Genomic DNA, 24,937 nt, shown 5'->3' on the forward strand with positions numbered 1-24,937 from the left:
CCCACCAAATTGAGCCCTATCCTACATATGTTGTATCTATATATAGTACAGAGACCCCCAACACCCCGTCATCTGGAACCATTGACATATGGGATGTGTCCATATTCCACATTGGAAGTGTGGAGATAGGTAGGTTCCTGCACAGTATGGAGGCCCAAGTTCAGGTGAGGAAATACAGCTTGACACAACCATATAAGATATTGTAAGCTCTGTATATTGTTGCTACATTGCTTGGGTCATGGGAAACGAAGGCTACCTATGCAATACCTATGCCACCAATATGGAAGGTGTGATTGACCCAAAGTATGGGAGCATCCACATGGAAGCACCCATATAGGATGGAAGGAGTCATGTGTCTGAGCCCTGATAAGGCCAATTAAATGATGTTAAATACCCCTAAGATGTCGGCCTTTTGGGGGTGACTGAGGTGATGGATGTGTGCGCGCTCGTCGCGTCGTCATTCCCGTATGCTGACCTTCCTCAGCCCCATAGATATGGTGAACACGACTAGATTACGCTCACGTATGCGCGTCTTGCCCCTGGTACTCGTCGCTCATGTTCGTCCACTCCCGCGGCCTTACTCAAGCTATCGGTGTCAATGCCTCTACAATCTCTGGTACCGAAGTTTCCGCCTTGTCCATTCAGGTCCCCTTCAACCGCATGCATACACCATGAGGCCGAGCTACATACGGGGGAAATTGCCCGTTGGCAGCCGGATTTTTGGGATATTTCTTCGTATGTGTATGCCCTCTATACGCCGTCATCTTCACGCTTTGATTACTTCCGTTCCGCAGGTACAAAGTATGAGTCGAACACCGACACCGTATCTCGATCAGCATTCAGCGAGCCGACATTGTCTTGAAGCCTCTGCATCAGCCTACTCTGCATGACACCCTATATGCACGCGCCTTGTCACCTCTAACTCATGCGTGCAACGAGGTGAGTTCCAACGCATCGTCGACGCCTAGCGCTCCATCTCATATAAACGTCAGTCGTTTGGATGCGCGGCGTGACACGACGAAGGCCCGATCTCCAGCCACAGATGGGCAAGGATGCAAGATGCGGACGGCGGAATGCGTGGCACCTCCATAAACCCGGCGACGGTTAGCAATCGACGCGTGAACGGCGCTTGTACTGACGTCTGAACATTCACGTAGCTCCGTCGCCGGAATGACATCCACTCCTGGACCGCGTTCACGCTTCCATCGCTAATTCCTACGCGTTACCCTTGCCATCTAAGCGCCCGACCTCATCGATTGGATCTTAAAGCTGCGTCCAAGCGCATCACGTTGAGCTCTCGGAAGTAACGCGTCCGGCGGAATGCGTGTGTGCCTATCGACCCTTCCATCTCCGGCCGCTGACGCGCCTTTGTCTACAGGCACGGCAGGCCGATTGAGTAGCGGCGGCACCATGAAGATCTAGTGTCGGTGCCAACTCAAAGATGACACCCCGCGCTCTCGACAACTGATCGGAAATCACGTCTCCACGTACCCTCAACCATACCCGACGCGAGTGACGTCGCACCCTCACCGCCCCCTGCCTCATCCAACACGGCTTCCTTCTAGATTCCCAATGCTCTGCGTAACCTCGACCATGGCATGGCATGCGGTCCGTGACACCAAGCACACGGGATCTGCTCTGCCTCAAGCGAACTTGGCTTGAGCGGGTTTGGCGGGTCCTCATTCGCTGCATGCCCAAAGTCTGAGCCAAACTTCCGCACATCGCGGTCAGCTCCACCAGCGCGGACTTTGCCAGCCGGACCGCCCCACGAGTAAAGTGTAGGCGAGAGCTTGAGCAGTTGCCGACGATGTTCGTTGTATTCGGGTAGCATATCCAGAGGCATCGAAGGGATCGTCGCTGGAAAAGGACTATAGACGAGGAAAATCGACATCTCAGCCTGAGCCGACTGCCCCATGCGCATATACGCTCAGTATGGCATTGAAACGCGATCTTGTATCGCCGAAGATCCAGGCGCGCGGAGCCTCCGTTTGACTATGTCAGCGTGGACGCCCGACATCGCGACGCAGACGCTGGCGGATGGGCCAGATGAGGGGTCTGCATGCTGGATCAATATTATTGGAGTCTCTGTGAAGGGTGCCGTGGACCCACGACGGACATCTGTACGCCTTGCGAATCGTCTTTGCCGGTCATGGACCCCAAGAGCGACGCATGCGCGGCAGGCGAGCCTCTCGCGTCGGATTACTTTGGCCAAAGCACGTCCTTCATCATCGAGCTCATATCGCCCGCCTGCATGGAGGCTGTTAGTCCTCGCATGCAGCCCTCTTGGCGGGCCAAAGAGGCGTACACAGCGAGATCTTGCATGCATATATTCAGACAGCCTTGACCGGGAGCTCTCGCGTGGGCGGGCCGAGATCATCCACGAGCCGAAAGGACGCGTTACGCTGTCTTCCAGAGCGTGATCTATGAAGATGTTGTGATCGTCGGCTCGAGGGTCGAAAGGAGCCATAAGGCGAGGATGGCAAGCATACCTATGACGGGTCGCGACAACTCCCTCGCAAGCCGGGTGCATATATGATGCAGCCCGGCGGCATTCCTGTGCCATGCGCTAGCACGATATCGCTGGCCGGGTCTAGGGAACAGATGCCGCGGGCGTCGTGTCGGAGCCTGCCTCATCGAAGCGTGACCCAAGGCAGAGGAAGGGCTTCGGGAGAGTATCCGGCTCTCTCATCGCGAGCATATAGGCTAGGTCGCGGGGCTTGCCAGCGTTGAGTTGAGATCCATGTTACGCCGCTAACGAAGAGTTGCCTCGGACGGTCAATATGCCAGGATTCACCGGGCTCCCGTGCGCCTGTCGACAAGTCAGCCCGACTCGCAACACGTATTTGGGGAACGCTAGAAACTCAGGCGGTCAACCCGAGCAGGCGCCGGGTACGATCATCCGCCGAGGTTTCGGGGACTCCGCGCTCCCCCCAGCAGGTCCTGCACCAGCAACCTCTCGAGCCGTCACAGAAGGTACTCACCAGAAATTCAAACTTGGAAACGGCGCCGGTGAAGATGCAATCGCGGGTGAGTCCTGCGTTTGTGGTTTCATGCGGGATGCGTGCCCAGAGACGTCGGTAGGTCGTGCCGGCAAAGCCGAGAGTTGTCGACGTCGAGGTAGGTAGTAGGTAGGTAGTATTATCCGGTGCGGTCCCAATACCGGAACAGCCGGTGCCCGAGGCCTCGCTTTGGCGAGCTGGGACACAATGGCCGAGAGTCGCAAGAGAGTGGAGCTGAGCTGACAGAGGTGGTCCGCTCCAGAATTGGAAAGCGACGTTTCGAGTTTGGAAGCAGAGTCGAGATCTGAGAAGGCAAGGCTGCCATGTCCAGGTTGAAGTCGGCGCGAGACGTTGAGGGGCAAAACGCGACCGACGATCCCAACGTCATCGTCGCGTCTCGTGTCTTTGCTCTCGCACGGGCCAGGCACGTCCACTGCAGCGCACACAACGCGGGCTCTGAACCAAGATCACCGTCAAGTCCTTGTGAAGCGCGAGCGACTTGTCCGCCCTCACGTATACGCCCCCGCCTACGGCCTCCGCCGCTCCGCCCGTGATGGGCCTCTTTGACTCCTTGCAACCCATGCGTCAGCCTGAATCGACCCACTCGCATCAATATCTATCGAATATCCGGCGGCGGCATCGCAAACCTAACGGCTCACATTTCAGCTACGCGCAAGTCCTATCACGCCGATCTATGAGGGGATCTCATTCGCCGGTTCATCCTATGCACGTCGCCCGGCCTCGCTGCGTCGTCATCGCCGCATTCTGACCTCCCTCTGTCTTCCACAGGTATGGTATATGGGTAGAATGACGGTCTGGATATGGTGACCGGCATCTACTGGCGCTCTCGCCTCGACGTCTTTACATTGGCGGACGCTGCGCCGCCGGCCTGCGTGCGTCTCACCACCTTCTGATCGCACATGCGCCCCGGAGTGAGTAACGAACTGTTCTCGATTCCTCGGACGCCATCTCACATCTGTGCCAGCGATCCAATCCGAGGCGTTCCATTGACGAGGACCTGATGATCAGCGAATGGCAGGACCGATGCAACATAGATTGGGCGGAGCACGACACCTCTGCACAATTGACGATGGTGAGTCGTCGCCGTATGCACGGTGATCGTACAGATGTTTAATATCAGCGTGCAGCTCTGCCTGACGGAATGCAATCCGCTTCCGGGCTCGACACTTCCATGTTGAAGGATATCCCCATGGTCGGATCCCCCGACGCTCCCCTTGCCACCATCCGCGTGAACTTCCAAGGCTCCGAAGCCGCATCGCGAGAACCTCGCCGCTTCGAGCTTTCGGGAGATATGCCGTTGGGCGGCTTGTGTTTGAAGGGCAATTTCCGTGCGCGCACCTACGCCTCCTTCCATCCTCGAGATGCTAATACCTGGTGTTATACAGACACGGCGCACAAGGCAACCAGTAGCGCCGTTGCGCTAATACAACGGCCGCGGCATCGACTCGACGACCACTCGCCTTGAACACGATATCGCGAGGAACTCTCTGAGGTGAGTTCCGTGGCACTTACGACAGCTCGAGCGCAAACTGACCTATACCCGTGATAGCTCACTGACAGCCGGGCGTATCTTGGCGATGACGCAGCTCCCGTTTGGTAACGGCAATTGTTCAAGCAGTCCAAGCCATAGTGAGTTCTCTCGCCCAAGGTCTGTGCCGACGCTCAACTTTTGCTTCCAGCTCCGCAGGCTCAGGCTTCGCGAACCGGGACGCGTCCGCAAATGTGGGCCTATCGTGACCCGCTTGCTATGCTTGGCTATGAGAGGTATCTTCGCCCATCTACGTTCCCTCTGCACCTTCGGACGTTGCCTTGCGCCGGCGATCAGACGGACGAAGACCCACATGATCGTCCATATGCGTCGATGCAAATCTCGTTTGTGTTCGCAAGGACGCGCGAGAGGCAAAGCCCCTCTTGTCAGTGGATGGACTAATGCCCGCACCGGTCCGCAACGACGCTGACGGCCGTCCCAGCTCTTTGCCTATACTCGATCCAACCTCCCGCGCGATCGAGCACGACCTACACGACGGATACCCATGCCGTCCGTCGATCCCAACTGGCCGTGACCGTTTAAAGATCTTCGCTCATCGAGATGCGCTCACGGCCTCTTCGCCGACGGCATTCCGGTCTCTGGGGAATACGACAGATCAAGGCTGGGCGAGCAGGCTGCCTTCCCCCTCTGACGTTATGGCTGAGGCGTCTCGATCTGCTTCCGACCTTCGCTAGCTGCCTCGGACCGTCGACCGATGGCACCTGCTCGGCAGCGCTGGTCGTCCCCAAGCTATGCACGAACCGCGCTGGTCGTTGATCGTGCCGGGTCGAAGAGGTTGTCTGGGAGGACGGCTGGGTGACGAACATCTGTCCGGGACGCGTCGAAGGATCGGGCTCCGCGCGCTGGGTGAACTTCGATGGGCAGATGGTGACGGAATGGAGGGATGAGGTAACGTCGCATCCATAACGCGCTGATGTTCCAACACTGCACCCAGTACCTCACTCCCCTCCGTTGGACGCCCTTTCGAATGAATGGATGATGAAAAACTTAAGGATGTGCGACGACGTGAAAATATGTTGTTCCCTGGGCACCCCAATCACTCGCCCTCCGTTGTACTTCGTTGTCGAGTGAATGTTACACTGTCGCCTCCGGGTCAACCGCTGTATTCATGGCGTGTGGCACATAAGGGCACTACGTTGACAACAACGGGGAAGCGATGCACATATACACGGCGTACGGTACGTGTTACATCTTGGAAGATCTCGGTATGAAAACACGGCGGCCACTGAGTCGCGCGAACGGTCCCTGAGGTGCCTTTCGAGCCGCTGACGATCCCCAAGATATCATAACTGCATGGATGATGTTTCGCGGGTGATCACTGGTTCATGCGTTTCCAGCCGGTGGACGCAAATCGATATCATCAACTACCATTGACTCGTCAGGGAGGTCCATGCACGATGAAAGCGGATACGCACCTCGAAAACGATCCCATTCCGATACCCCACGCTGGCCTAATCGACCTCTCCATCCCATATTTTCACCATGTTGTCACCACCCCCCGAGACGACGCGCTTGCCATCGTGCGAGAACGCGACGGCCTGCACCCCATACTCGCCACCGTGAGCTTGCCAAGGCCCCGCCACGGTCTGTCCCGTCTGCGCGTCCCATATCCGCATCGTGCCGTCGTAGGAGCCGGAGACGACGTCCTGGCCATCCCGCGAGAATGCCACGGATGTGACGCCTTCTCCGTGCCCATGCAATGGCCCCAACACTGTCTGCCTTGTCTGAGCATCCCAGATCCGGACCGTCTTTTCTCCTGACCCCGAGACGATGCGCGCGCCAACGGGGGAATATGCGACTGACAAAACGGAGCTATCGTGGCCTCGCAGCGGGTCCCCGACTGGCTCGCCTGTCTCAGCGTCCCAGAGTCGAATCGTCCTGTCGCTGGATCCAGAGGCGATGTTCTTCCCATCCGGTGAAAAGGCGACGCTCAGAACCCTGCTATAGTGACCCCGTAAAGGCTCGCCGATGGCCTGTCCGGTCTGCGCGTCCCAGAGTTGGAGCGTCTTGTCTTCTGAGCCCGAGACGATGCGGTTGCCGTCGGGTGAGAATGCGACACACAAAACCAGCGACGTATGCCCTTTGAGCGGCTGCCCAATCTGCTGCCCTGTCTGCACGTCCCACAGTCGCACGGTCTTGTCATATGAGGCCGAGGCAAGGCGCTTTCCATCGGGGGAAAACGACACCGATCGGACCCAGTCAGTGTGCCCCCGTAAAGGCTCGCGGATTTCCTTTCCGGTGTCCGTGTTCCAAATGCGGATGGTGTTGTCATTTGAGCCCGAGGCGATTTGCGAGCCATCCGGAGAGAATGAGACGGAGCACACGATGTTGGTATGGCCTTCAACAGCCTTTAGCAGCCCTGTTGATAATATCAAGAGTTAGAAGGTATGGGATACAACGTACATGAGTACAACGCACTGCCAGTGAATATCCGCTTGATCTGCATCATGGCCTCATCGATTTCTGGCCGCTCCTGATAGGGATCGGGCAACAGCTTCTTCAAATCGTGCCTCGAGTATTGCTTCGCATCGGGCGGCAATGCCGTAAACTTGCCCAAAACCCATATTATGTCGGTGACGCGTGCCTTTCGCAACTCAGGATCCATCCCACTGTCTTGCACGCGCCCGAGAGCATTGAAGAGTTGCATGGTGACGACACCCTCTGCAAACGCCTTCTTTCCGAGGTCTTTGCAGACTTCTAAGTCGCCGGTATGCAGAACCGTGTTGGGTATACTCACCTGTCGACACCATCCTCTCCAGCACATCGCGGTCTGCGTCGGCCATCCCGTCACTCGCGAGCTTGGTCGTTATATCACCTGCGCGGGTGCGGAACGAGGATGCAATGCGATCCTTAGCAACAGAAAGCCTGCGTCGATCGGTATCAAGGTTCGAAATCACGTCCGCAACTTCAGGTTCCAGCAGAACCTCCATGCCCGTGGAAAGCGAGGAAAATGCACTGAGAGCTGCCACTATATCGGTGATGTGCGTTCTGCGGAGGTTCGGCTCCATCTTAAGGTCAGTCGCTGTATCTTTCAGGGCGTCGGATAGCTCGGTGAGCTTCCCGGAATCCTCGATCGATTTCCTGCCAGATTCTGCGCAGAGAGCGAATTCAGGCCCCGGGAAGGATAAGCAGAGAAGCCGTGCTCACTCGTAAACAGCAACATATCGAGCTTCCGGCGCTGTCCGACAGAAAGCCCGGTGCGGTTGACCAGGCAGCCGACAAGCTCCTGGGCGTTGCTGCGGGCGGTGCACATGACCCGGTCAAAGACCCGGTCAATGCCCGGTCGCTGCTGGACTAGAGGGAACAATCTCGCCAGATTGTGGTTCAAATACCGTTTCGTGTCTTGCGACCGCAAAGGGAATGCACCCAAGAGGATCAATAAATCCGTAATTCGCTCTTCGCGGAAGCGCCAATCCGGGTCATTCTGTACGGTATTGAGAGCTTTGACCAGCTCAGACTCCTTGGCAATGTCCGTGATAACCATTTGGCCGAAAGCTATGGAAGGTGAGCTTTTGTAGGATAGAATGGGGCATGGAGGCATAGCGGACTGACCGGTGACTGCAATGATACATAACAAATCACGGGCGGTGTCTGACAAGACTCGCCTGTTCGATAGGTCCATCAGGAGGTCTCCTGTAACTACGCGGAACGGTTGCTCAAGCTTCTCGACCGCTTCTTGATGACTCGAAAGATCTGGGGTTTTCCGGTCACCAAGAGACAAGATACCCCCGGCTTTGCGCATCCAAGTCTGAGTTGGAGCGTCGTTGTGTGACATAGGAAAAGCGCTAAGAGACAAGAGGCAGTCAATCGTATGCGCTTCCGAATCTTCCGTGGACTGCATGATTTTTTCCCAAAGCTGTGACGCATCCACGCTGTCTGCTACAGATCGCTTGCCATCCTCTGTATAGGATGTCACGTAAAATTGCAAATAGCATGAAGCGATGACTGACCCGATGATAACAGGGTTACGAGCACGTTGCGATCTGCGACCGAAAGCTCTTTGCGTGAGACATCCTTCAACACCCCTTTGGCCGAGATATAAGGGTCATGTTCGATGAGATTCCGCTGTTCCTGAGGTTGTGCGTATTGTTGCAGTACATCATCCCATGTTTTCCCGGAAGGTAGGCGGGCTCTCCACTCGGGGAAAGGTCGCTGATCCGAAGCCGGCGCTGCTGCCAGGTGCGGATTAGAGACCTCTTCAGGGTCCTGCGTAGAGGAACGCTCCGAAGAGACGTTAGGATCGCTCTGCTGCGCTACTGAAGACGGCTTGATGGAATCAAGGACGGACTCGTGTATTAGCTGTCCTTCCATAATCTGACGCGGCGAGGCGAGGTGACGGCTGAGGAACAGCGGTCCTTATCAGTGCTAACAATGAAGCGCGAGTGACCATACGATGATACTCACCTCCACCGTGTATGCTCCCTATCCCGGTTAGGATCGTACGACAAATGTTTCAGGGGAAACCACTCCAGCATCCTCCAAAACCAATTCATGGAGTCGGTGGGCTTGACTTGCTTCCAATTGCCTTGGAAGTTCTCTGTACGGAGTCCTGCACGCGACGCTTCGTACGACATCCAGCGCAGAGCCGGTCCAAACTGGTCCAGATCTAAATTTACGTTGCTACCGCCGCCGCTGACCGTCTGCTCAGTCAAAGCCAGAACGAGGAAGAATTTTCTCGAGCGACTTACATGTCCGAATGAGACCCTGCGAACCAAACTTCCTTAACGTCTCCCTGATCCTTCGCATCATCTCTTGCAGCCGGCCCGACACCACCGTTTGCGTATTCGGGCAGGAACTTGACCCGAACCTCGTCGAGGGCAAGCGCGTGCCGGAAGAAGCAGACGTGCTTCATCCCCGTCGTCGTTTCTGGAAGACCCGGTCCGCGAGCAATTCCGATCGATGAAACAGTATCCCTGGTGGCAAATTATCGCTCCGTGGTCACGAAGGAATTGCGATTGAGCTCACCATGCGCCGACGAAGTGGACCTTGACATCCTTACGAGAAAGCGTACGCTTGAAGCGCTCACTCAACTTATGGGGATCGGCCTTGCCGTCGTTGCCTTTGGATGCGTTCCCTGACTTGGGAGATGAGCCATTGCACTGGTTCACCGGCGTCTTTCGCGCAGCCCAGGTTGGCCACGCGACCCACGTCGGAAGGCTCCACGTCCATGGGAACCAATCTGCTTTGGACGGGTTTACGTTGCCCGGGGTGTCTGCACCGGCAGACCCGTCCTTGTCCTTGGAAGCTTCCTCGTGTTGCTGTGATCCCGCATCTGATGACGCCCGGAATGGCCAGAACGAGAGCTTCGGGAGCCAAGTAGGCGTGTTGCTTCTCGCTGAATTCGTGCCGGCAGAAACGGGTTCATCCTTTGATACGGTGTCCGCAGTTGGAGATTCGGAAAGTCTCTCCTGTTCGGCGAGAGTTGCCATATAGAGCCCATGGGCGCTGTCATGCATTGTGAGTACATCGCTGAATCATGAAGACGAGCTACTCACAAGGATATCTGCCCGTCATTGCCTTTGTGAAGCAGCCCAACCTGGTATGTAAAGTAGGTAAGTCGACGTGTCACATGCGAGCGACCGGAAGTCGCACCCTTTGTATCATCCCTGCAATGATTCGGACTTGGTATGCGCCCCGCGAGAACCCTGCGATAACGGTAAGAGCGACGCCTACGGACTGATGCAGATGACGCACCGAATAAGAATATCCTGTCGTCCGGTTCGTAGTTTTCGGACAGCCACCGGTAGGCATCGAAAACGATATTCTCGAGGTTCCTGAGTGAAAGCTGGTGAATAGCTGTACCGGCGGAAGAGACGAGGTCAACGGATCGTCTCGTGCAACGGCTCACCATGCAACCGCCATGTCGACATGATGATACAATGCTTGCTTCCAGTAGTCGAACGACCAGCTGTTCTTCCTTGCGTACGTCCCAATACCGCTGTTATAGTACGTGAGCTGTTTTTTATCCTTGATGAGGCGGCTGTATAGCTCGACGACGTTCGTATTCTGGGGATCAAAGGTTAAGCGTCTGCGCGGAGAGAAGTGGTCTTTGCCGACCTTTTCGCTGAACTGATTGGCAGTCCCATCGATACAGACGACCAAGTTCCTGCCGTTGGGACTGCAATTGCACGACTTGTTGGTCTTTGCCTCTGGTTGTTGACCTGCTTTGTTTGGAGCTTTGGTCGTTGGGTCAGAGCCAGACGTCACGGGAGGTGGATCAACAGCGATGAACTCGTCATCCTCCGAGAGCGACACTGAATCCCAATCAAAGATCATGTCGTCGCCGGTCATCTTGGGACCATGGGTAGGGCCATGCACTGGGGGCGGATTCGGAGGTGATGTTGAACCCATGCCGTCGTCGGAGGGAGGCATCGGTCAACAGGCCTGGCACTGAGATAGAGGTTCGCTGTGGGTGGGGGATGTGGACGAGTGGCGGCCAGATGCAAGCAATACAAGACCGCTAAAAATGCGCATGCGATGCCCTCGCGGGTCCTTTTCTCATGCATGCAAGGGCACGCAATCCACGAGGCTTGCGATGGAGAAGCATCGCAGCAAGGTTCAATATGACTTGTACGTGCCTCACGGTGGATGATCGATCCCGGCGAAAACTTCGAAAGACGTGCGAAGCCACCGCGTTAGTCTTAGTCGGACTTCCGCAATGGTCTTGATGATCTCCAGAACATCTCAATGAGTTCGTTCAAGTAGGTCGTCTCGCGGGTCGAGGTTGCATCGCTCTTCGATGGCCGCGTCCCTATGCTTCCGAGTCGCTTTACATATGTCACGTATGCGCATTGCGTAGGTGGGAGCTGTTGACAGAGCGTTCACGGTAACGTCGCGAATGAGCCATGGCCATAGTCAAGAAGAACGCCGAATGCGTGAGATGGGCGCCTATGCGCCTATGAACGTGTTGGGTGGCGCGAACTTCCGGCCTCGTCGTATCCCTGATGGCACACTTGCAACGTTGGTCATTTGTGCCCTCCCGCTCACACCTTATCGCCTGTTGCTGCCGGAAACCATCCTTTTTGTCCGTCATCAACGTAATGCAGCGGCAAGACGCCGGCAACGGCGAAACTTGCAACATCGTCGGTGCTCACGTACCACATACTGTCGTACGTACCACGCTTTGTGCATTCTTCCTGACCAGAACCGTCCGCAATTAGTGCACTCTGACGTCTATCTTCAATGGATTGGTGCCACCTCGTGCTCACCCCATTCACATACATGAAGCACGAGGAGATTGACTGGTCGCTCTGACCGCACTCCGCTGCAACAGCCCTGGACCAGAAGACGGACCCTGCATGCCGCAATGATGGAGAAGCACAGGCGGTGGCAGCGACGAGATGCTCGCTGAGATTGGACGGACGCCACGACACGATTCTCATTGAATCGCGCTTGTCCACACCTCTAGGAGCAAGAACCTCTGAGGACTGAACGATGTCGAACTATGTACCCCGAAGCAGTCCCAGTCCGTTCATTCTCCGGGTACTGCAGCGCTGAATCCGCGCCCGCAGCGCACGGTCGCGATAGGGTCATGAAGGTGAACGCTTCCTAATACTATGTTCCGCCGCCTTCCCTCCATCCAGCTAATTGCTTCGGCAAATATGCCTCGCGATTGTCCATCCTCATCGAATTCACAAACAGCGGCGCAGTCCTGTGGGACTGAAATCTGTACTTCGCGTTCATAAGACGTATGGTAACATATACATTCACGTATCCATTTTCATCGCCCAATCTTACGGCGTTATTGTGTACCAGTACTACGTAATTGAAGCGACGGGTGCGGTACATGCTACGAAATTGTGAAGCAGCAACACTCTCTCAGACTCCTCGTCAAACCAGTGGATACCGAATATGCAGTGGGACAGGTGAGCCTCGCGGATTGACTCACGTCGACGAAGGTTTTGCCGTCCGTCGTTGATCTCGTACCGCTTGCCTAACGGTGAGTGTCCGCGCTGAGTCTGGGCCGGCCAAGAAGTTATGCTCAGTGAGATCTCGCAGACATAGTAAATGGCCTAGTGCGCTCTCGGGTGGACAATCCGACAGCTCACCCGAGCAGGTGGGTGTGTCCCCCGAAACGGAGACCTATGAGAGCGCTAGGTTTGTTAGCTTAGGATCGAAAAGAGTCATAGGCCGAAGGTGGTAGGCAGATCCCTGACAAACCTGCAGCGACTCTCCAAGCGGTCAAGACTGTCAGGCCGAGCGGGCACCGAGGACGCGTGGTTGAGGCATCGTGGCACCGTCATAAGCTTTAGGTCCCGTAATCATGTCAGGCATATTCATGAATGGCAAAAGTGGGTACGCGCCAAAAACGGAGTGACCATGTCGAGCACGCCCGATCGGCCTAATCGTTCTCCGCGTCCCAAACCTTTACCAAACCGTCTTCACCGCCAGAAACGACGCGCTTGCCATCGGGCGAGAACACAACAGACCATACGCTGTTGCTGCTCCCCACGAACGATCCCGCCACAGTCTGTTCCGAGTGCGCATCCCATATTCGGATCATGCCCCCGAAGGAACCGGAGACGATGTTCTGGCCATCCGGTGACAAAGAAACGCTAAAGACCTCGCGTCTGTGCTCTCGCAACGGCCCCAACACCGTCTGTCTCGTCTGCGCGTCCCAGACCCGGATGTTCTTACCCTGGAATCCGGAAACCATGCGCGTGTCGTCCGGGGAATAGGCAACAGACCGAACCCAATGATCGTGGCCTAGCAGTGGCTCTCCGACTGGCTTGCCTGTCTCGGCGTCCCAAGGTCGGATCGTCACGTCGCTCGATCCAGAGGCGATATGCTTCCCGTCGGGCGAGAAAGCCACGGTCCGGACCCAGTTCGGGTGTCCTCGCAATGGCTCACGAACTACTCGCACCATTGAACGTCCCAAAGTGGGGGCGGCTCCGAAGACATCCACAGGCGTGCGCGCGAGCGTTTTGAGCGGAGAGACCACGTTCGCGCCGCGCTGCAGCTCGGGCGTCTGCGCCTTGCAAGCCTCAAGCGCGTCTCGCTGCAACTTCCAACGCGGATCGAGCAGCTCGATGCGCATGTGCTCCGTGAGTTCGTCAACGGGGATCTGCTGGCGACATTTTGTACAGCTCGTGGTAGCAGATGCCTTGGCTTTTGCGCCCACTATATGCACGCATAGAATAAGAGATACGCGCGCATATACGCATAGAGGAGATGCACGTACGTTTTGGTACATAGTCTGTTTCGATCTTCATCGGCCCACCTGCGCCAAGCGAGCTCGCCTGGATCGCCCTCGCCCTTTCGACGTCCCGCATCTGCTCCCTCTCTTCCCTCCTCCTCCTCCTCCTCCTCTTCCCGCGTCCTCCTCTCCTCGTCCGAATCTTCGTCGTTGTCCTGCTGCATTTCATCTTCGCCCGTGCCGGCGCCAGCTGACGATACCGCCATAGCTCAACCTCTTGTACGCTCATGGGCGGCGGCAATTCGGCGGGTGCGTCTGTTGCCGTGAACTCGATGATATGTAAGATCGCTTGATCATGCTGATCAATTTTGGCGAATGTGACTACCACGAAAGCCCGATCTTGTCATCATTGACTGAGGGAGGATAGGGTGAAGATACTCACTCCGCTCAGCCTCCTTCCGTCGTCCCTGGCCCTGTATTGCGCCCGTTTGTTGCTCTCCCATATCCTCGCATCCTCAAGCGACTTTCACCTCGCGCCCTCCTGCGCCTTCTCTGCCACGGTCGCCAACACCGCCCTCGCTTGGGACCAGCACCTTCGTATATCGGTCAACAAATAGGTTGAAGTACCCTAATGGGAATGCGCCTTCTTCACGAAGTCGAACCGCAATCTATCCGTGCCTGACAGGAACTTGTACCTCGCGAGATCCTGCATAGTTCAGACGGCCATGCGCATACGCTCTCGAGTGAACAATCAGAGAGCTTACACGGACCAATATTGGTCGTCGTGCCGCCTCCCGAGAGCACGAACTTCCAAAGCGCTGCTTTTGTTGGCTTAGAGATCAAAATGTCTAAGGGCGAGGATGGCAGGCGTACCAACGACGACCTGCAGCGACTTCCCCGGCAGTATGATTGAGGTGTCAAGGGGCCTGCGGCTCTCCTGTGCCATGCATGGGCACAGCCATAGGCGGGGCTTGGGAACGCGTGAGGTGGATGTCGTTCTCGAGTCTGCGTGATGGAAGTGTGGCCCGAGGCAGAGGAAGGGCTTCAGCTGAAGCCTCTCGTCACGGGAGGATAGACACGGCCGCGGGGGTTGCCACAGTTGACTTGAGATCCGTGTTGCGCCGTGAATCAAGGATTGCCGCGGGACGGTCGATATGCCAGGATTCTCCGAGCTCCTATGCGCGCCTCAACAGGTTAGTATGACTCATGACACGCATTTGGTGACCGCCAAAAACAGGCGGTCAACCCGAGCAGGCGCCAAACACGATCATCCGCCGAGGTTTCGGGGACACCGCGCTTCCCCCAGCAGATTCTGCACCAACAACCTCTCGGGCCGCATGAAGCATAAGACGGCGTAGTACTTACCGGATAATCGGGCTTGGAAGTGGTGGTCCCGATGAAGGCGAGGTCTCCGGCGAGTCCTACGTCTGTGCTTGCATACGGGATGCTCGCCCAGAAATGTCGATAGGTTGTGCCGGAAGAGCCGAGACTTGTCGAGGTCGAGAGTCAGAAGAGGGCTGAGCTGACGGAGGTGATCTGCTCCAAGGTTAAGCGCAAGCGACGCCCCGAGTTTGTGAGCTGACTCCGAGTGCAGATGGGAAGCCAGTACTGAGTCGTGTCAAAGCGAAGTCGGCGCAGGGCCAAGGCGACACGGCGGGAAATCCCTGGAATCTGAGGGAAACATATAACAAAGATACTGTATGATAACTATGGTTGTTACTGACATATCTGCAGCTAAGCTATGTAGTCTGAAGTTATGACAGGATTATCTCAAGGATGCAGATATATGTCAGAAATATGTATATTTTGCCCAGATTCAGCCTGTTTCCCGCCGTGCGACCGACGATCCCGACGTCATCGTCGCGTCTCGCACTTACCGCGCCGGCCAAGGCATCTCCACTTGAATGAACCCGCCTCTCAGCCTGTTGCGAGATCGCGCCGGTCATGGCACCCCCCGCCTCAGCCGACGATCAACATCTACCTATGTTGCTTAGTCCATCGAGGATGCTGTTCCCAAACCATCCTAATACTCTGTAGTCCGCGAGCGGATCTATCTCTCGTCAAGGCATGTCGATATCGATAGTGGTAGACAGAGCGACGACCGACACTCTGGTCAGCCAAATGAGTATAGTACAAGGTGCACATAGAACGGAGGGAGAAGCAACGGAATACTCAAATATAGGTGACGATCTACTTATCGACGGGCCAGAGACAGACAGCGTACATTGGGATTGCATTATAGCCGGGAGCGGGAGTCGGACGATAAAGGAGCGAGAGCGTTCAGACGAGGATAGGGGATAATCAAACCCGAGAGACGGCACAAAGATGGCATTCCATTCACCGGATCGACAGGGAGGGAGATCAGTGCCACGTCGAGACGAGCAGCACGCCGAGCCCGCTCTCCTTGACCCACCCGAGCGCGGCGCGCTTCCCCTTGTTCTTCGTGAGCTCGCGCCGGAGCGCAGCGCGGCTGGGGTGCATCGCGGCGCGGAGCGCGGACAGGCCGCGGTCGCGAAGGGCGAGGTAGTCGCGCACGTTGAGAAAGACGGACGACTTGAGGAGCGCGGTCGCGGCGGTCAGGCTCCGAGGTAGGTCGGGGATGTGCGTAAAGAGTGGGGTATGAGATGAGGTGGGCACGGAGGAGGAGACGGTCGGGGGAGGAGTGTAGAGCCCGAGTTCGATGATGAGGGCTTGCAGGAAGGCGAGCCGGGAGGATGCATCTGCCCCGAGGGGGTCCTTGAGGAAACTGGTTTCGGTTGATGGTAGTCAGTACAGCAAGTAGTATTGGATAGAGAGAGCGTGCACACCTCGTGATATATCGGACGGCTTCTTCGTAGAATTTGCTGCTCGTGGCCTTGCCGTCCTCCTCCTCGACGAGTGGGCGAGTGCCGAACCCGACAACGATACTAGCAGCAGGAGCCGCAGCCTTCGGGGCCTGCTTCTTACGCTTGCTCGCTTTCGACTTCGCTTTCGCGGGTGCGGCTACGACTGTGGAGGCCGCGCCGGCGGTCGCGGTCGCAGTGGAAGGCGCGGTGGCGGGTGACTTGGCTTTCGCCTTGGCCTTCTTCGCTTTCTTCGCCTTCCTCTTCGCCTTGCGTTTAGCTGCCTTGGCCGATGCCGGCGTCGCGACGGATGCGGACGCCGCAGCGGCCTGCGCGGCGCGGGCCCTCCTACGGGCACGCTTGCCAGGCTTCTTCACAGGGGCAGGCTGGGGCGTGATTGGGGCAGCAGTGCCATCGAGAGAAGGCGCGGGGACCGGCCGAGCGATATCGAGCGCCGGCGTGGGGTCTTCGTGCAGAGTCAGGGACGAGATCGCGGGGGTGAGCTCGAGGTCGGCGGGCGTCGAAGACGCGACGGGGACGGATGCGCCGAGAGGGTCCAGGACGACGAGATCGTCCTCTTCGTCCTCGGCCCACACGAGCGCACGCTCTTCGCCGGACGCCTTGGGGTACACGATCCGCTCCTCCTCTTCGTCCGAGAAGAGCCCGTCCTGGGAGATACAGTCGAACGACTCTCCTGCGCTCGAGAGTGACACCACGTCGAACGACGAGCTCCGCGACATCGTGGGCACCGTTCCATGAGACTGCATAATGTATATTGTTCCTCGACCCCTCAGGAGTCTGCTGTAGCACGATTCAGCGCCCGACGACCCCTTCGCACGGATATGCAGACGCTCACCTACGCTAATGGTGCTAGTACCGATAAGGAGGGGGGCGGGCGGGCGAAGGGGCTCTAGAGGTGCGAAATGAGAGAGCGGGGAGAAGGAGGGCGGGTTACCAGCTGAGTCGTCCTGGGCAGATGGCTACTATAGATAGGGGATCGCGCGGAAAGCTGCTCAGGGGGCCCAGACAGGCTCCCGCAAGGCCGCACCTCGAGCCGGCCGCGTGGAGGCCGCAAGGCTGTCGAATACAGCAATTGTGCGAGCCAGAGAGGGAAAGAGGACAGGGAAGGAGAAGGGCGTGCGCGCGCCGACCGAAGGGCCCGAGGTTATAACGCGATCGGGCCGCCGCCGACCGCTCGCACCGACTAAATGAAATGATATCGGCGCGCGCTCGGTAGACGGGCATCCTGTCCGCTCGTCGTCGCTGTTATGGCGACGGACGTATATCAAGGAACCGCTTCAGGGGTGGATCATAATCCCATATCCCCGCGATATACTTGGCCATCATGCCAGAACACCCACGAGCACGAGCGAACCCGTCACCACTCTCGACGGCACGGCAACAGGATGTCAACGAGAGTAATGGCGATACTCTGAGTGCCGCGAAATCGTTCATACTGTGATAAAAACCGCTGTACAAGAACCGTATCTGGACATAACCTTCCCCCGATCACATACTCGACAACAGCATGGACATCAACAGCGCGGCCGACGGCTCCACTCTACCTGCAGCCCAAACAGAACGCCATGAAGGCATGAGGGGGTGGGACCTCTTTCGATTCACGAGAAGACGTCATGGGCGATCCAGGCAGCTGCTGCACTCTACCTGTGAAATCGTAGTCCAAAATGAGCACACGCGGAACGAAAGAAACGCGGCCAAGACAGCCAGCCGCACAGCACTCACGAAAAGAACACGTAAACCGACACTCCCGGCAGCGCCAGACTAGAAGATGCGTCAACGCGCAGACGGTCCCAACCCCGATGTCGGGCTCTCGACCGTATCCGCTCCCAGCAGCGGCACGCGCGCCACCGACTCGCCCTCGTCGTCTGACCCGAGCCGATCGTACGTCTCCGCCCGCGCCGAGTCGACAGAGGCGACCGACGATGCGAAGGACTCTGCGTGCACTGGCCTCGGGGGCGCGGGCACCGGCAGACCCGCATCTGCGGTCGCAGGCGCGCTGCTCCCAGATCCCTCGGCGTCGGCGTCGGGAGCAACGACGACCGGAACAGAGAGCGCGGCGCCCGCACTCTCCTCTGTCGGCGTCGCGGTCCCGGGTGCACTCGCCCTCGGCGTCTGCGTCCCGCTCCCGCCCGGCGCACGCTCCGACGCTGGCGACGGCGTACCCACCGCCGCGGCAGTCGCGCCCACGTTCCTGAACGCCGCACTGACCGACGATCCTCTCGGCGGCGACGGCGACCTGCCGCGTAGTCTCGACAACGACGCCGAGAAACGGTGCCGCTTGCCCGATGCCGGAGTGGTCTCGGTCGGCGTGAGCGATCGCCGCCTTTCCTCCGTCGCATCCAGGGAGGTCCTTCCTGACGATGACGCGGACGTGCCGGGAATGGTCAGTGTCGGAAGGTTGCTCGTTCCTGCCCGAGGAGCAGTGGTAGCGGCGCTGCTTTCGCCCGCTGACGTAGATGCTGACGCCGCCGCCGACGCGCCGTTCTTCGCTTGCTCGGCTTCCTCCTTGGCCTTCTTCTCCCGCTCTTTCCTCTGCCGCTCCTCCTCCTCTATTAACGAGAGCCGCATCGCCTCCATTATCATAAGCTATAACCCGTAGCCTGTCAGCATCCGTAGCATCCTCGAAATATGATTGCACACCAACCTCCTCGATATCTTGTCCGCCCAGCCCCAAGAACTCGCCAAGACCAGGATTTCCTTGGCCCCGTCTCCTCGACCGCCTCCCGCCACTCGAACCCCCGCCACCCTCGCCATCGCCCTGACCCAGCGCGCCCTCCGCTCCTTCCGGCAAGAGATGCACGCGTCCGCTGGTAACGCCCACAGGGATGAGTCGATCCCCGACCTGGCGCATGATGATCCGCCGCGCTGCACGGCGAGCCACCGCTGCCTTCACCGCCGCCAGCTTCTGCTCCCAGTCGGGACGGATGTAATCTGTTAAAAGGCGATGAAAGAAGGTTGTTGAGCGACGTTGCGGTCGGTGAGGGAAGGCAATGAGCGACGCGCACCTATAGTAACTACTTCCGGGTCGTTCGCGCCGAAACTCTTTCTTCTCCGTGTCGGTGGTGGATTGGACGGCGAGACTTGCATACCCGGCGACGGCGGCATCTGGTATAAGCGCGATTGTTGAGTTGAGAGAGGCAATGGCATGAACAGTAGATAGACGTACCGCTCCTTCACTCCCGATGCCCGCCCGCCACTTCGGTGGAGTATACACGACGCCAAAGTTTTCTTGAACGCAATATGGACATGCGGCAGGCTCCGATTCGAGGTGCTGCGGCGTCGGCTCGGCCCTCTTGATCTGAACGAAGCATTCGGTGCATATAGGCTGCTCACAGCAGCGCGAATAGTTGATGTTCGGCGGATAGTACTGCACAAAGGAACGGAACCAATCGGATCGCATCATGAGCACGACAATCCTGGCCCAAAAAAGAGCGACGGTGTGAGTGTACTCGCCAGGAAACAGATCGGACACTCGACGGCGCCTCTATAGATGGCCGCCTCCGGATGCCGACTGGGCTCCTTTCCCGAATGACTCGACCGCTTCCCGTGCGTCCTGCTGTTGACACTCTCCGCGCGGTGCGCGTGGCCGCTCGAGCCTTCGCCCGCGCCCTCGGCGAGCTCGGGCGGGGGCTCCTTCCTGGCGGCCATGATCTGCTCCTCGTCCCAGCTCTCTTCGTAATCCTCCAGCGGGCGATAGAACGGCGCGAGCCGGCGCTCGACGATCGCCTGCGCGACGACGGCCTGGTTCCAGTCGCGCTGGCCGGTGTACACCTGCGGGGTGAGGAAGCCAAAGTCGACGGTCTCCTCCTGGTGGCCGCGGCCCGTGGAGGAGCTGTTGCCCATGGCGAGAGCGTGTGAGCGTTGCGGTTTGACGAAGGTGTGGTCGAAAGAGAAAGGACGGATGGATGTGTGCTGGACTCCGAGGAGGAGGCAGTCTCGCGCGAGGCGAGTGGTCAGCAAGGAAGGCAGTGGATAGCCGTGTGAGGCTGATGACTTCACCCCATGCCCCTGCTGCCACTTTCGGCAATCGTCGGGGTAAAGGCAAACGCGTTCACTCAGCTCTGTGTCCTGCTGCGAACTCTTTGCGTTTCCCTGGTATATGCATTTTTGACGCAAGAAGGTACATGGCTCGTCGTATACTCCAACTACAGATTAATCTACACATCTAGTCGATCTTGACCTTCGTCGGCGGTTCGATGAACGTCCCCTGATTCACAAGTCAGCACGCGCGTCTCTAACCCAGAAAAACGTGCCATGCTCACCGTTACAAACTTGAGGACCTCATCGATCAGCAGCACCGGCGCGCTGATCAACAGGACAGCCTTCCACTCCGTCCAGTTGAGCGGCGTGATCTGGAACAGGGCCTGATGCGCAGCACGGTCGTCAGCTTCGCTGCGTATTTCTCCGAGGAGTCGTCAAAGAGACCGAGGACGTACCGTGAAGAACGGAATATAGAGGATGGCCACGTGCAACGCCATGCTTAACGCGATGGCACCCACGAGGAACTTGTTCCGCCAAACTGGTAACCTGAGCAAGCTCTCGTTCTCCGATAACGAGTTCATCGCGTTGAACATCTCGATCGTCACGAGGATCGACAAGCTCATCGTCGTCGCCCGGTGCGCCATGATGTTCGTGAACATCTCGCAGCCGATTTCGGGGAACAGTGCCGAGCACTTGTGGAAGTGAGTCTGAACAATGGACCTTGGTAAGTGAGGCGCCCACATGAGGAGAAAAGGCAGCCGACGCACGAGCTGATAGAACGAGATCTGCGGGCCACCTTCGTAGAAGATGAACCACCAAGCGTAACCGAAGACGGTCGCGCATCCGACATACGTGCCGATGACCATGTAGCGGAAGAACAGCCACCGGCCAACCAATGGCTCGCGGCTGTTCCGTGGCGGAACACGCATGATCGAGTGGTCGGGCGGGTTGAAGCCCAACGCGGTCGCAGGCAGACTGTCCGTGACCAAGTTGACCCAGAGAAGTTGCACCGGAATGAGCGCCTCGGGCATGCCCAAGAGCACCGTGAGGAAAATGCTGACAACCTCGCCGATATTGGATGAAACTGTTTAACAAGTCAGACTCGAGTGCCGGGAAGGTGACAAGATCGAGAACATACTAAGATAGCGGATGAATTGCTTCGTGTTATTGTAGATTAATCGGCCCTCTTCGACGGCCTGCTCTATTGTTGCAAAGTTCGAGTCCGCGAGCACCATGTCAGCAGCCAGCTTCGCGACGTCTGTTCCGCTGCCCATCGCCACACCGATGTCCGCCTTCTTCAAAGCCGGCGCATCATTAACACCGTCGCCGGTCTAGAAATCCACCGGTCAGCGCGATCGTCCGACAACTTCTAGGTGCTTGCCAACTCACCATCGCCACGACAAGCCCCTGGCTCTGCAGCAGATCCACCAACTGGCTCTTATGCCCCGGTTCCGTCCGGCTAAACAAGCTCGCCCTCGTGACCGCCTCCAGCTTTTCCTCCGGGCTCAACGCATCGAGCTCGCGCCCGGTGTAACTCTTTCCCGTCAGATCCTCGTCCTCGCCGAAGATCCCGATCTGGCGGCAGATCGTCTCCGCCGTGACCTTGTTGTCGCCCGTGATGCAAATAACGCGGATACCCGCCGCCTTGCAGTTCGCCACCGCCTCGCGCACCTCCGGCCGGGGCGGGTCAAGCATACCGACGACGGACACGAACACGAGCTCGCTCTCGAACCGCGCGTAGTCCGTCGTGTTCTCTACCCGGAACGTCTCCGCGTTGGGGTCCGCAACATCCGTGTAGGCGAGGGCAAGCGTCCGAAGACCAAGGTTGGCGTACGCGAGCGTGCGAGACATGATCTGGTCGCGGAGGGCAGGTGTCATCGGTACCGTCCGGCCGTTGACGAGCGCGGACGTGCAACGGTCGAGCACGGACTCGGGTGCGCCCTTGACGAAGAGCGAGCCGGACGCGCCTCGCTTGACGAGGACGGACATCATCTTCCTGTCGCGGGAGAACTCGAAGGTGAGCAGGCGAGGAAGCGCGCGCTCGTAGCACTGGTTTACGGCGTTGGCACGGTCGGCGGGGGGGAGCGAAGACAGGTTCTTGGCGAGTTCAGCGTCCGGACAGGGGAGCTTCTCCGCGAGCACCTTGAGGGCCGCCTCGGTGGGTTCGCCAATATTCGAGTAAATGCCCTTCTCCTATGGATCGCATATCAGTCTGGATAATGGGACCTTTGATGAGACGCCTTACAGTGTTGTACACAATCTTGGCATCGTTGCAAATGGAGCTAATCTCAGCCAAGCGCTGAATAGGCTCTGACCGGAGTTCAGCAGACACCTCTTTGCCACCAGCAGAGTTCACCGACCCATGAGGCGCAAACGTCGTGCCCTCAACGGTGAACTCCTGTGGGCTTCCGCTGGCGTCGATGGTCAAAAACTACAGTTCAACGTCAATTTGTGAACCAGAACTGGTATAGTGATGGAAAACATACCCTAGACACGCTCATCTGGTTGGTGGTCAATGTGCCAGTCTTGTCCGAGCAGATCACGTTCGTGCACCCAAGGGTCTCCACGCTCGGCAAGTTGCGCACGATCGCGTTCTTCTGCGCCATCTTCTTCGTCCCGAGCGCGAGGCAAGCGGTGATGACGGCGGCCAGCCCCTCGGGGATCGCCGCGACGGCGAGTGCGACGGCGATCTTGAAGTAGTACACCGCGCCCTTGAGCGCGCCGCCGTGGGCAGGGTCCCAGAAGTGGCGGAAGTTGACGGCCCAGACGAGGACGCAGATGACGGAGATGACCTTGGCGAGCATGTCCCCAAAGTCGTCAAGCTTGCGCTTCAGCGGCGTCTTCTCCGAGATCTGGGACGAGATCGACTTGTGAATGTCGCCCATGGCGGTGCGTTCGCCGGTGTAGACGACGACGGCTTGAGCGGTGCCATTGACGACCGTCGTGCCCTGCGGTTACATGTGAGCGAGGAGACGGCAAGGAGAGGTGGGACAGACGTACAGCGAAGATCATGTTGGTCATGTCCTGCTTGACGGCCTTGGCGTCGGGGACGACGTCTACGTACTTGCTGACACTCTGGCTCTCGCCGGTGAGAATGGCCTGATCGACACGGAAGCTGCTGGACGAGATGGAGAGAAGACGGCAATCCGCCGGAATCTTGTCTCCAACCGCGATGCTAATGATGTCTCCGGGGACGAGCTCTTCAGCGTGAATCTTCACTACCTTGCCGTGACGAAGAACCTTAGCTTCGTCGGGGGAGTATTCCTTCAGCGCCTGCAGACATCATCAGCTTCGCGACTATAACTGATAAAAATCTTGACTCACGTCAATAGCCTTCTCCGCATTCGTTTCCTGAATGACGCCAACAGTCGCGTTCGCAGCCAAAATCAAGAGAATGACGAGCGGTTCGACGAAGGCGCCCATGATTGACGAGTCCTCTGCACGCTCCTCGAGGAGCGCGAGGACAAAAGAGACCACAGCAGAAGCGAGAAGAATCAGCACAAGCTGGTCCTTGAATTGCTCTAGGATGAGCTCCCAAAGCGGAGTCGGCGGGTCCTCGGGGAGCTCTGTGTATACTCAGTTCCTCCGAATCACGCAACAACAATGCAAGGAGAGACTGACCGTTCCTGCCATACTTCTCCGCGTGCTTCTCCACCTGCCCTTCGCTCAAGCCATTATACGGATCCACATCAAAGTACCCAAGGATCGCTTGTGGGGTCTGCGTCCACGGAGCTTCAATCATCCTTGACGACTAACGTTATACCAAAACGCGAACAACGACAGTTGTGTGTTGGACCAGAGAGAGAGATGTTGGCGTTATCCCAGCGCTCGTGCGGGACGAGAAAGCGGGCAATGAAAACGAGAAGAGAGCCGTTGGAAGGCGGGTTTACAGCCAGCACCACCGGCCGAGCTGGAAGTGGACCTGAAATGTAGGAGCGTGGGAAAGAAGCTGACGTGGTCGCTCGCACGTGGGGGAGGCGTCCCTGTGCTTTGCCTTCCACGCTCGCCGAGGCTTGCGAACGCCCGGTGGGTATTGGATGTCGCTTTTTAGGCGTTCACAGCCAATCAAAACACAGAGCTTGCTTTCTTTCTCTCAGAGCTTTACCGGCTTGCATGGACGACTGCCTACACCTCCGGGAAACTTCGCACAGGCCCATGGAATGTCCTAGAAGCGCCGAGAGGAAAAGCGCGAAGAGTCGGGGCAACAGCCTATAGCTGGACGATAGGATGAATGCATCTTCATGTCCAAAGGTCCGACCGCCTCATCCGGGATACGCTTCAGAATCACCACGTCGAAAGCGCTGGGACAATTGTATTCAATACTGCGAGTAACGTGGCGTTTTCAGTATCGGCCTGAGGTGCAGTAGAAGATCCGGGGTTGCGGAAGATCCAGACCGCTTCAATGGAC

At 57.7% G+C, this 24,937-nt stretch overlaps 8 protein-coding genes across 8 annotated transcripts; 3 read left to right on the forward strand and 5 right to left on the reverse strand.

Moving 5' to 3' along the window:
- Nucleotides 1-570: 570 nt before the first annotated feature.
- PUNSTDRAFT_56105 (uncharacterized protein) lies at nt 571-1,505 on the forward strand. Its single transcript, XM_007389078.1, has 5 exons — nt 571-735; nt 795-939; nt 993-1,103; nt 1,158-1,324; nt 1,379-1,505. Exons 3-4 carry the CDS (start codon nt 1,053-1,055, stop codon nt 1,305-1,307), a joined length of 201 nt encoding a protein of 66 aa, XP_007389140.1. The 5' UTR covers nt 571-735; nt 795-939; nt 993-1,052; the 3' UTR covers nt 1,308-1,324; nt 1,379-1,505.
- Nucleotides 1,506-3,919: 2,414 nt separating this feature from the next.
- Nucleotides 3,920-4,485, forward strand: PUNSTDRAFT_139369 (uncharacterized protein; the record flags this gene model as incomplete). The annotated part of the gene is made up of 4 exons (XM_007389079.1): nt 3,920-3,931; nt 3,985-4,092; nt 4,141-4,348; nt 4,406-4,485. The coding sequence occupies 4 exons, from the start codon at nt 3,920-3,922 to the stop codon at nt 4,483-4,485; spliced, it is 408 nt and encodes a 135-aa protein (XP_007389141.1).
- Nucleotides 4,486-4,990: 505 nt separating this feature from the next.
- PUNSTDRAFT_56106 (uncharacterized protein) lies at nt 4,991-5,595 on the forward strand. Its single transcript, XM_007389080.1, has one exon. The coding sequence runs from the start codon at nt 5,110-5,112 to the stop codon at nt 5,323-5,325; it is 216 nt and encodes a 71-aa protein (XP_007389142.1). The 5' UTR covers nt 4,991-5,109; the 3' UTR covers nt 5,326-5,595.
- Nucleotides 5,596-6,020: 425 nt separating this feature from the next.
- Nucleotides 6,021-10,941, reverse strand: PUNSTDRAFT_139370 (uncharacterized protein; the record flags this gene model as incomplete). The annotated part of the gene is made up of 13 exons (XM_007389081.1): nt 6,021-6,928; nt 6,988-7,254; nt 7,307-7,660; nt 7,717-8,064; nt 8,122-8,469; nt 8,520-8,908; nt 8,974-9,201; nt 9,258-9,482; nt 9,535-10,014; nt 10,065-10,105; nt 10,162-10,214; nt 10,264-10,343; nt 10,418-10,941. 13 exons carry the CDS (start codon nt 10,939-10,941, stop codon nt 6,021-6,023), a joined length of 4,245 nt encoding a protein of 1,414 aa, XP_007389143.1.
- A 1,969-nt stretch (nt 10,942-12,910) lies between these two features.
- Nucleotides 12,911-15,121, reverse strand: PUNSTDRAFT_146967 (WD40 repeat-like protein; the record flags this gene model as incomplete). Its single annotated transcript, XM_007389082.1, has 5 exons — nt 15,071-15,121; nt 14,579-14,880; nt 14,148-14,523; nt 13,761-14,086; nt 12,911-13,689 (listed from the first exon to the last, which is right to left on the reverse strand). Exons 4-5 carry the CDS (start codon nt 13,969-13,971, stop codon nt 12,911-12,913), a joined length of 990 nt encoding a protein of 329 aa, XP_007389144.1. The 5' UTR covers nt 13,972-14,086; nt 14,148-14,523; nt 14,579-14,880; nt 15,071-15,121.
- Nucleotides 15,122-16,066: 945 nt separating this feature from the next.
- On the reverse strand, nt 16,067-17,267 carry PUNSTDRAFT_116932 (uncharacterized protein; the record flags this gene model as incomplete). Its single annotated transcript, XM_007389083.1, has 2 exons — nt 16,067-16,451; nt 16,513-17,267. 2 exons carry the CDS (start codon nt 17,265-17,267, stop codon nt 16,067-16,069), a joined length of 1,140 nt encoding a protein of 379 aa, XP_007389145.1.
- A 664-nt stretch (nt 17,268-17,931) lies between these two features.
- PUNSTDRAFT_123226 (uncharacterized protein) lies at nt 17,932-20,501 on the reverse strand. Its single transcript, XM_007389084.1, has 6 exons — nt 20,002-20,501; nt 19,715-19,915; nt 19,554-19,653; nt 19,193-19,479; nt 18,271-19,134; nt 17,932-18,192 (listed from the first exon to the last, which is right to left on the reverse strand). Exons 1-5 carry the CDS (start codon nt 20,389-20,391, stop codon nt 18,322-18,324), a joined length of 1,791 nt encoding a protein of 596 aa, XP_007389146.1. The 5' UTR covers nt 20,392-20,501; the 3' UTR covers nt 17,932-18,192; nt 18,271-18,321.
- Nucleotides 20,502-20,632: 131 nt separating this feature from the next.
- Nucleotides 20,633-24,437, reverse strand: PUNSTDRAFT_109270 (calcium-transporting ATPase). Its single transcript, XM_007389085.1, has 11 exons — nt 24,151-24,437; nt 23,854-24,095; nt 23,530-23,802; nt 23,016-23,477; nt 22,775-22,960; nt 21,919-22,722; nt 21,668-21,860; nt 21,297-21,613; nt 20,985-21,236; nt 20,811-20,912; nt 20,633-20,755 (listed from the first exon to the last, which is right to left on the reverse strand). The coding sequence occupies exons 1-11, from the start codon at nt 24,269-24,271 to the stop codon at nt 20,714-20,716; spliced, it is 2,994 nt and encodes a 997-aa protein (XP_007389147.1). The 5' UTR covers nt 24,272-24,437; the 3' UTR covers nt 20,633-20,713.
- Between the last annotated feature and the right edge of the window lie 500 nt (nt 24,438-24,937).

The sequence above is a fragment of the Punctularia strigosozonata genome (genome assembly GCF_000264995.1).
Source record: "Punctularia strigosozonata HHB-11173 SS5 unplaced genomic scaffold PUNSTscaffold_23, whole genome shotgun sequence".
NCBI classification, from domain to species: domain Eukaryota; kingdom Fungi; phylum Basidiomycota; class Agaricomycetes; order Corticiales; family Punctulariaceae; genus Punctularia; species Punctularia strigosozonata.

Excerpts from the sequence above, each read along its gene's own strand:
- PUNSTDRAFT_56106 (XM_007389080.1), top strand. The coding sequence starts at position 5,110 with ATGCGCTCACGGCCTCTTCGCCGACGGCATTCCGGTCTCTGGGGAATA.
- PUNSTDRAFT_123226 (XM_007389084.1), bottom strand. The coding sequence starts at position 20,391 with ATGGGCAACAGCTCCTCCACGGGCCGCGGCCACCAGGAGGAGACCGTC. Across the intron at positions 19,916-20,001 it reads AGTGTCCGATCTGTTTCCTG|TACTATCCGCCGAACATCAA; the intron begins GCGAGTACACTC and ends TCCTTTGTGCAG. Across the intron at positions 19,480-19,553 it reads CCCGGAAGTAGTTACTATAG|ATTACATCCGTCCCGACTGG; the intron begins GTGCGCGTCGCT and ends GCCTTTTAACAG.
- PUNSTDRAFT_56105 (XM_007389078.1), top strand. The coding sequence starts at position 1,053 with ATGCAAGATGCGGACGGCGGAATGCGTGGCACCTCCATAAACCCGGCG. Across the intron at positions 1,104-1,157 it reads CCTCCATAAACCCGGCGACG|CTCCGTCGCCGGAATGACAT; the intron begins GTTAGCAATCGA and ends ACATTCACGTAG.
- PUNSTDRAFT_109270 (XM_007389085.1), bottom strand. The coding sequence starts at position 24,271 with ATGATTGAAGCTCCGTGGACGCAGACCCCACAAGCGATCCTTGGGTAC. Across the intron at positions 22,961-23,015 it reads ACCAGATGAGCGTGTCTAGG|TTTTTGACCATCGACGCCAG; the intron begins GTATGTTTTCCA and ends GTTGAACTGTAG. Across the intron at positions 21,237-21,296 it reads AGATCTCGTTCTATCAGCTC|ACTCACTTCCACAAGTGCTC; the intron begins GTGCGTCGGCTG and ends TCCATTGTTCAG.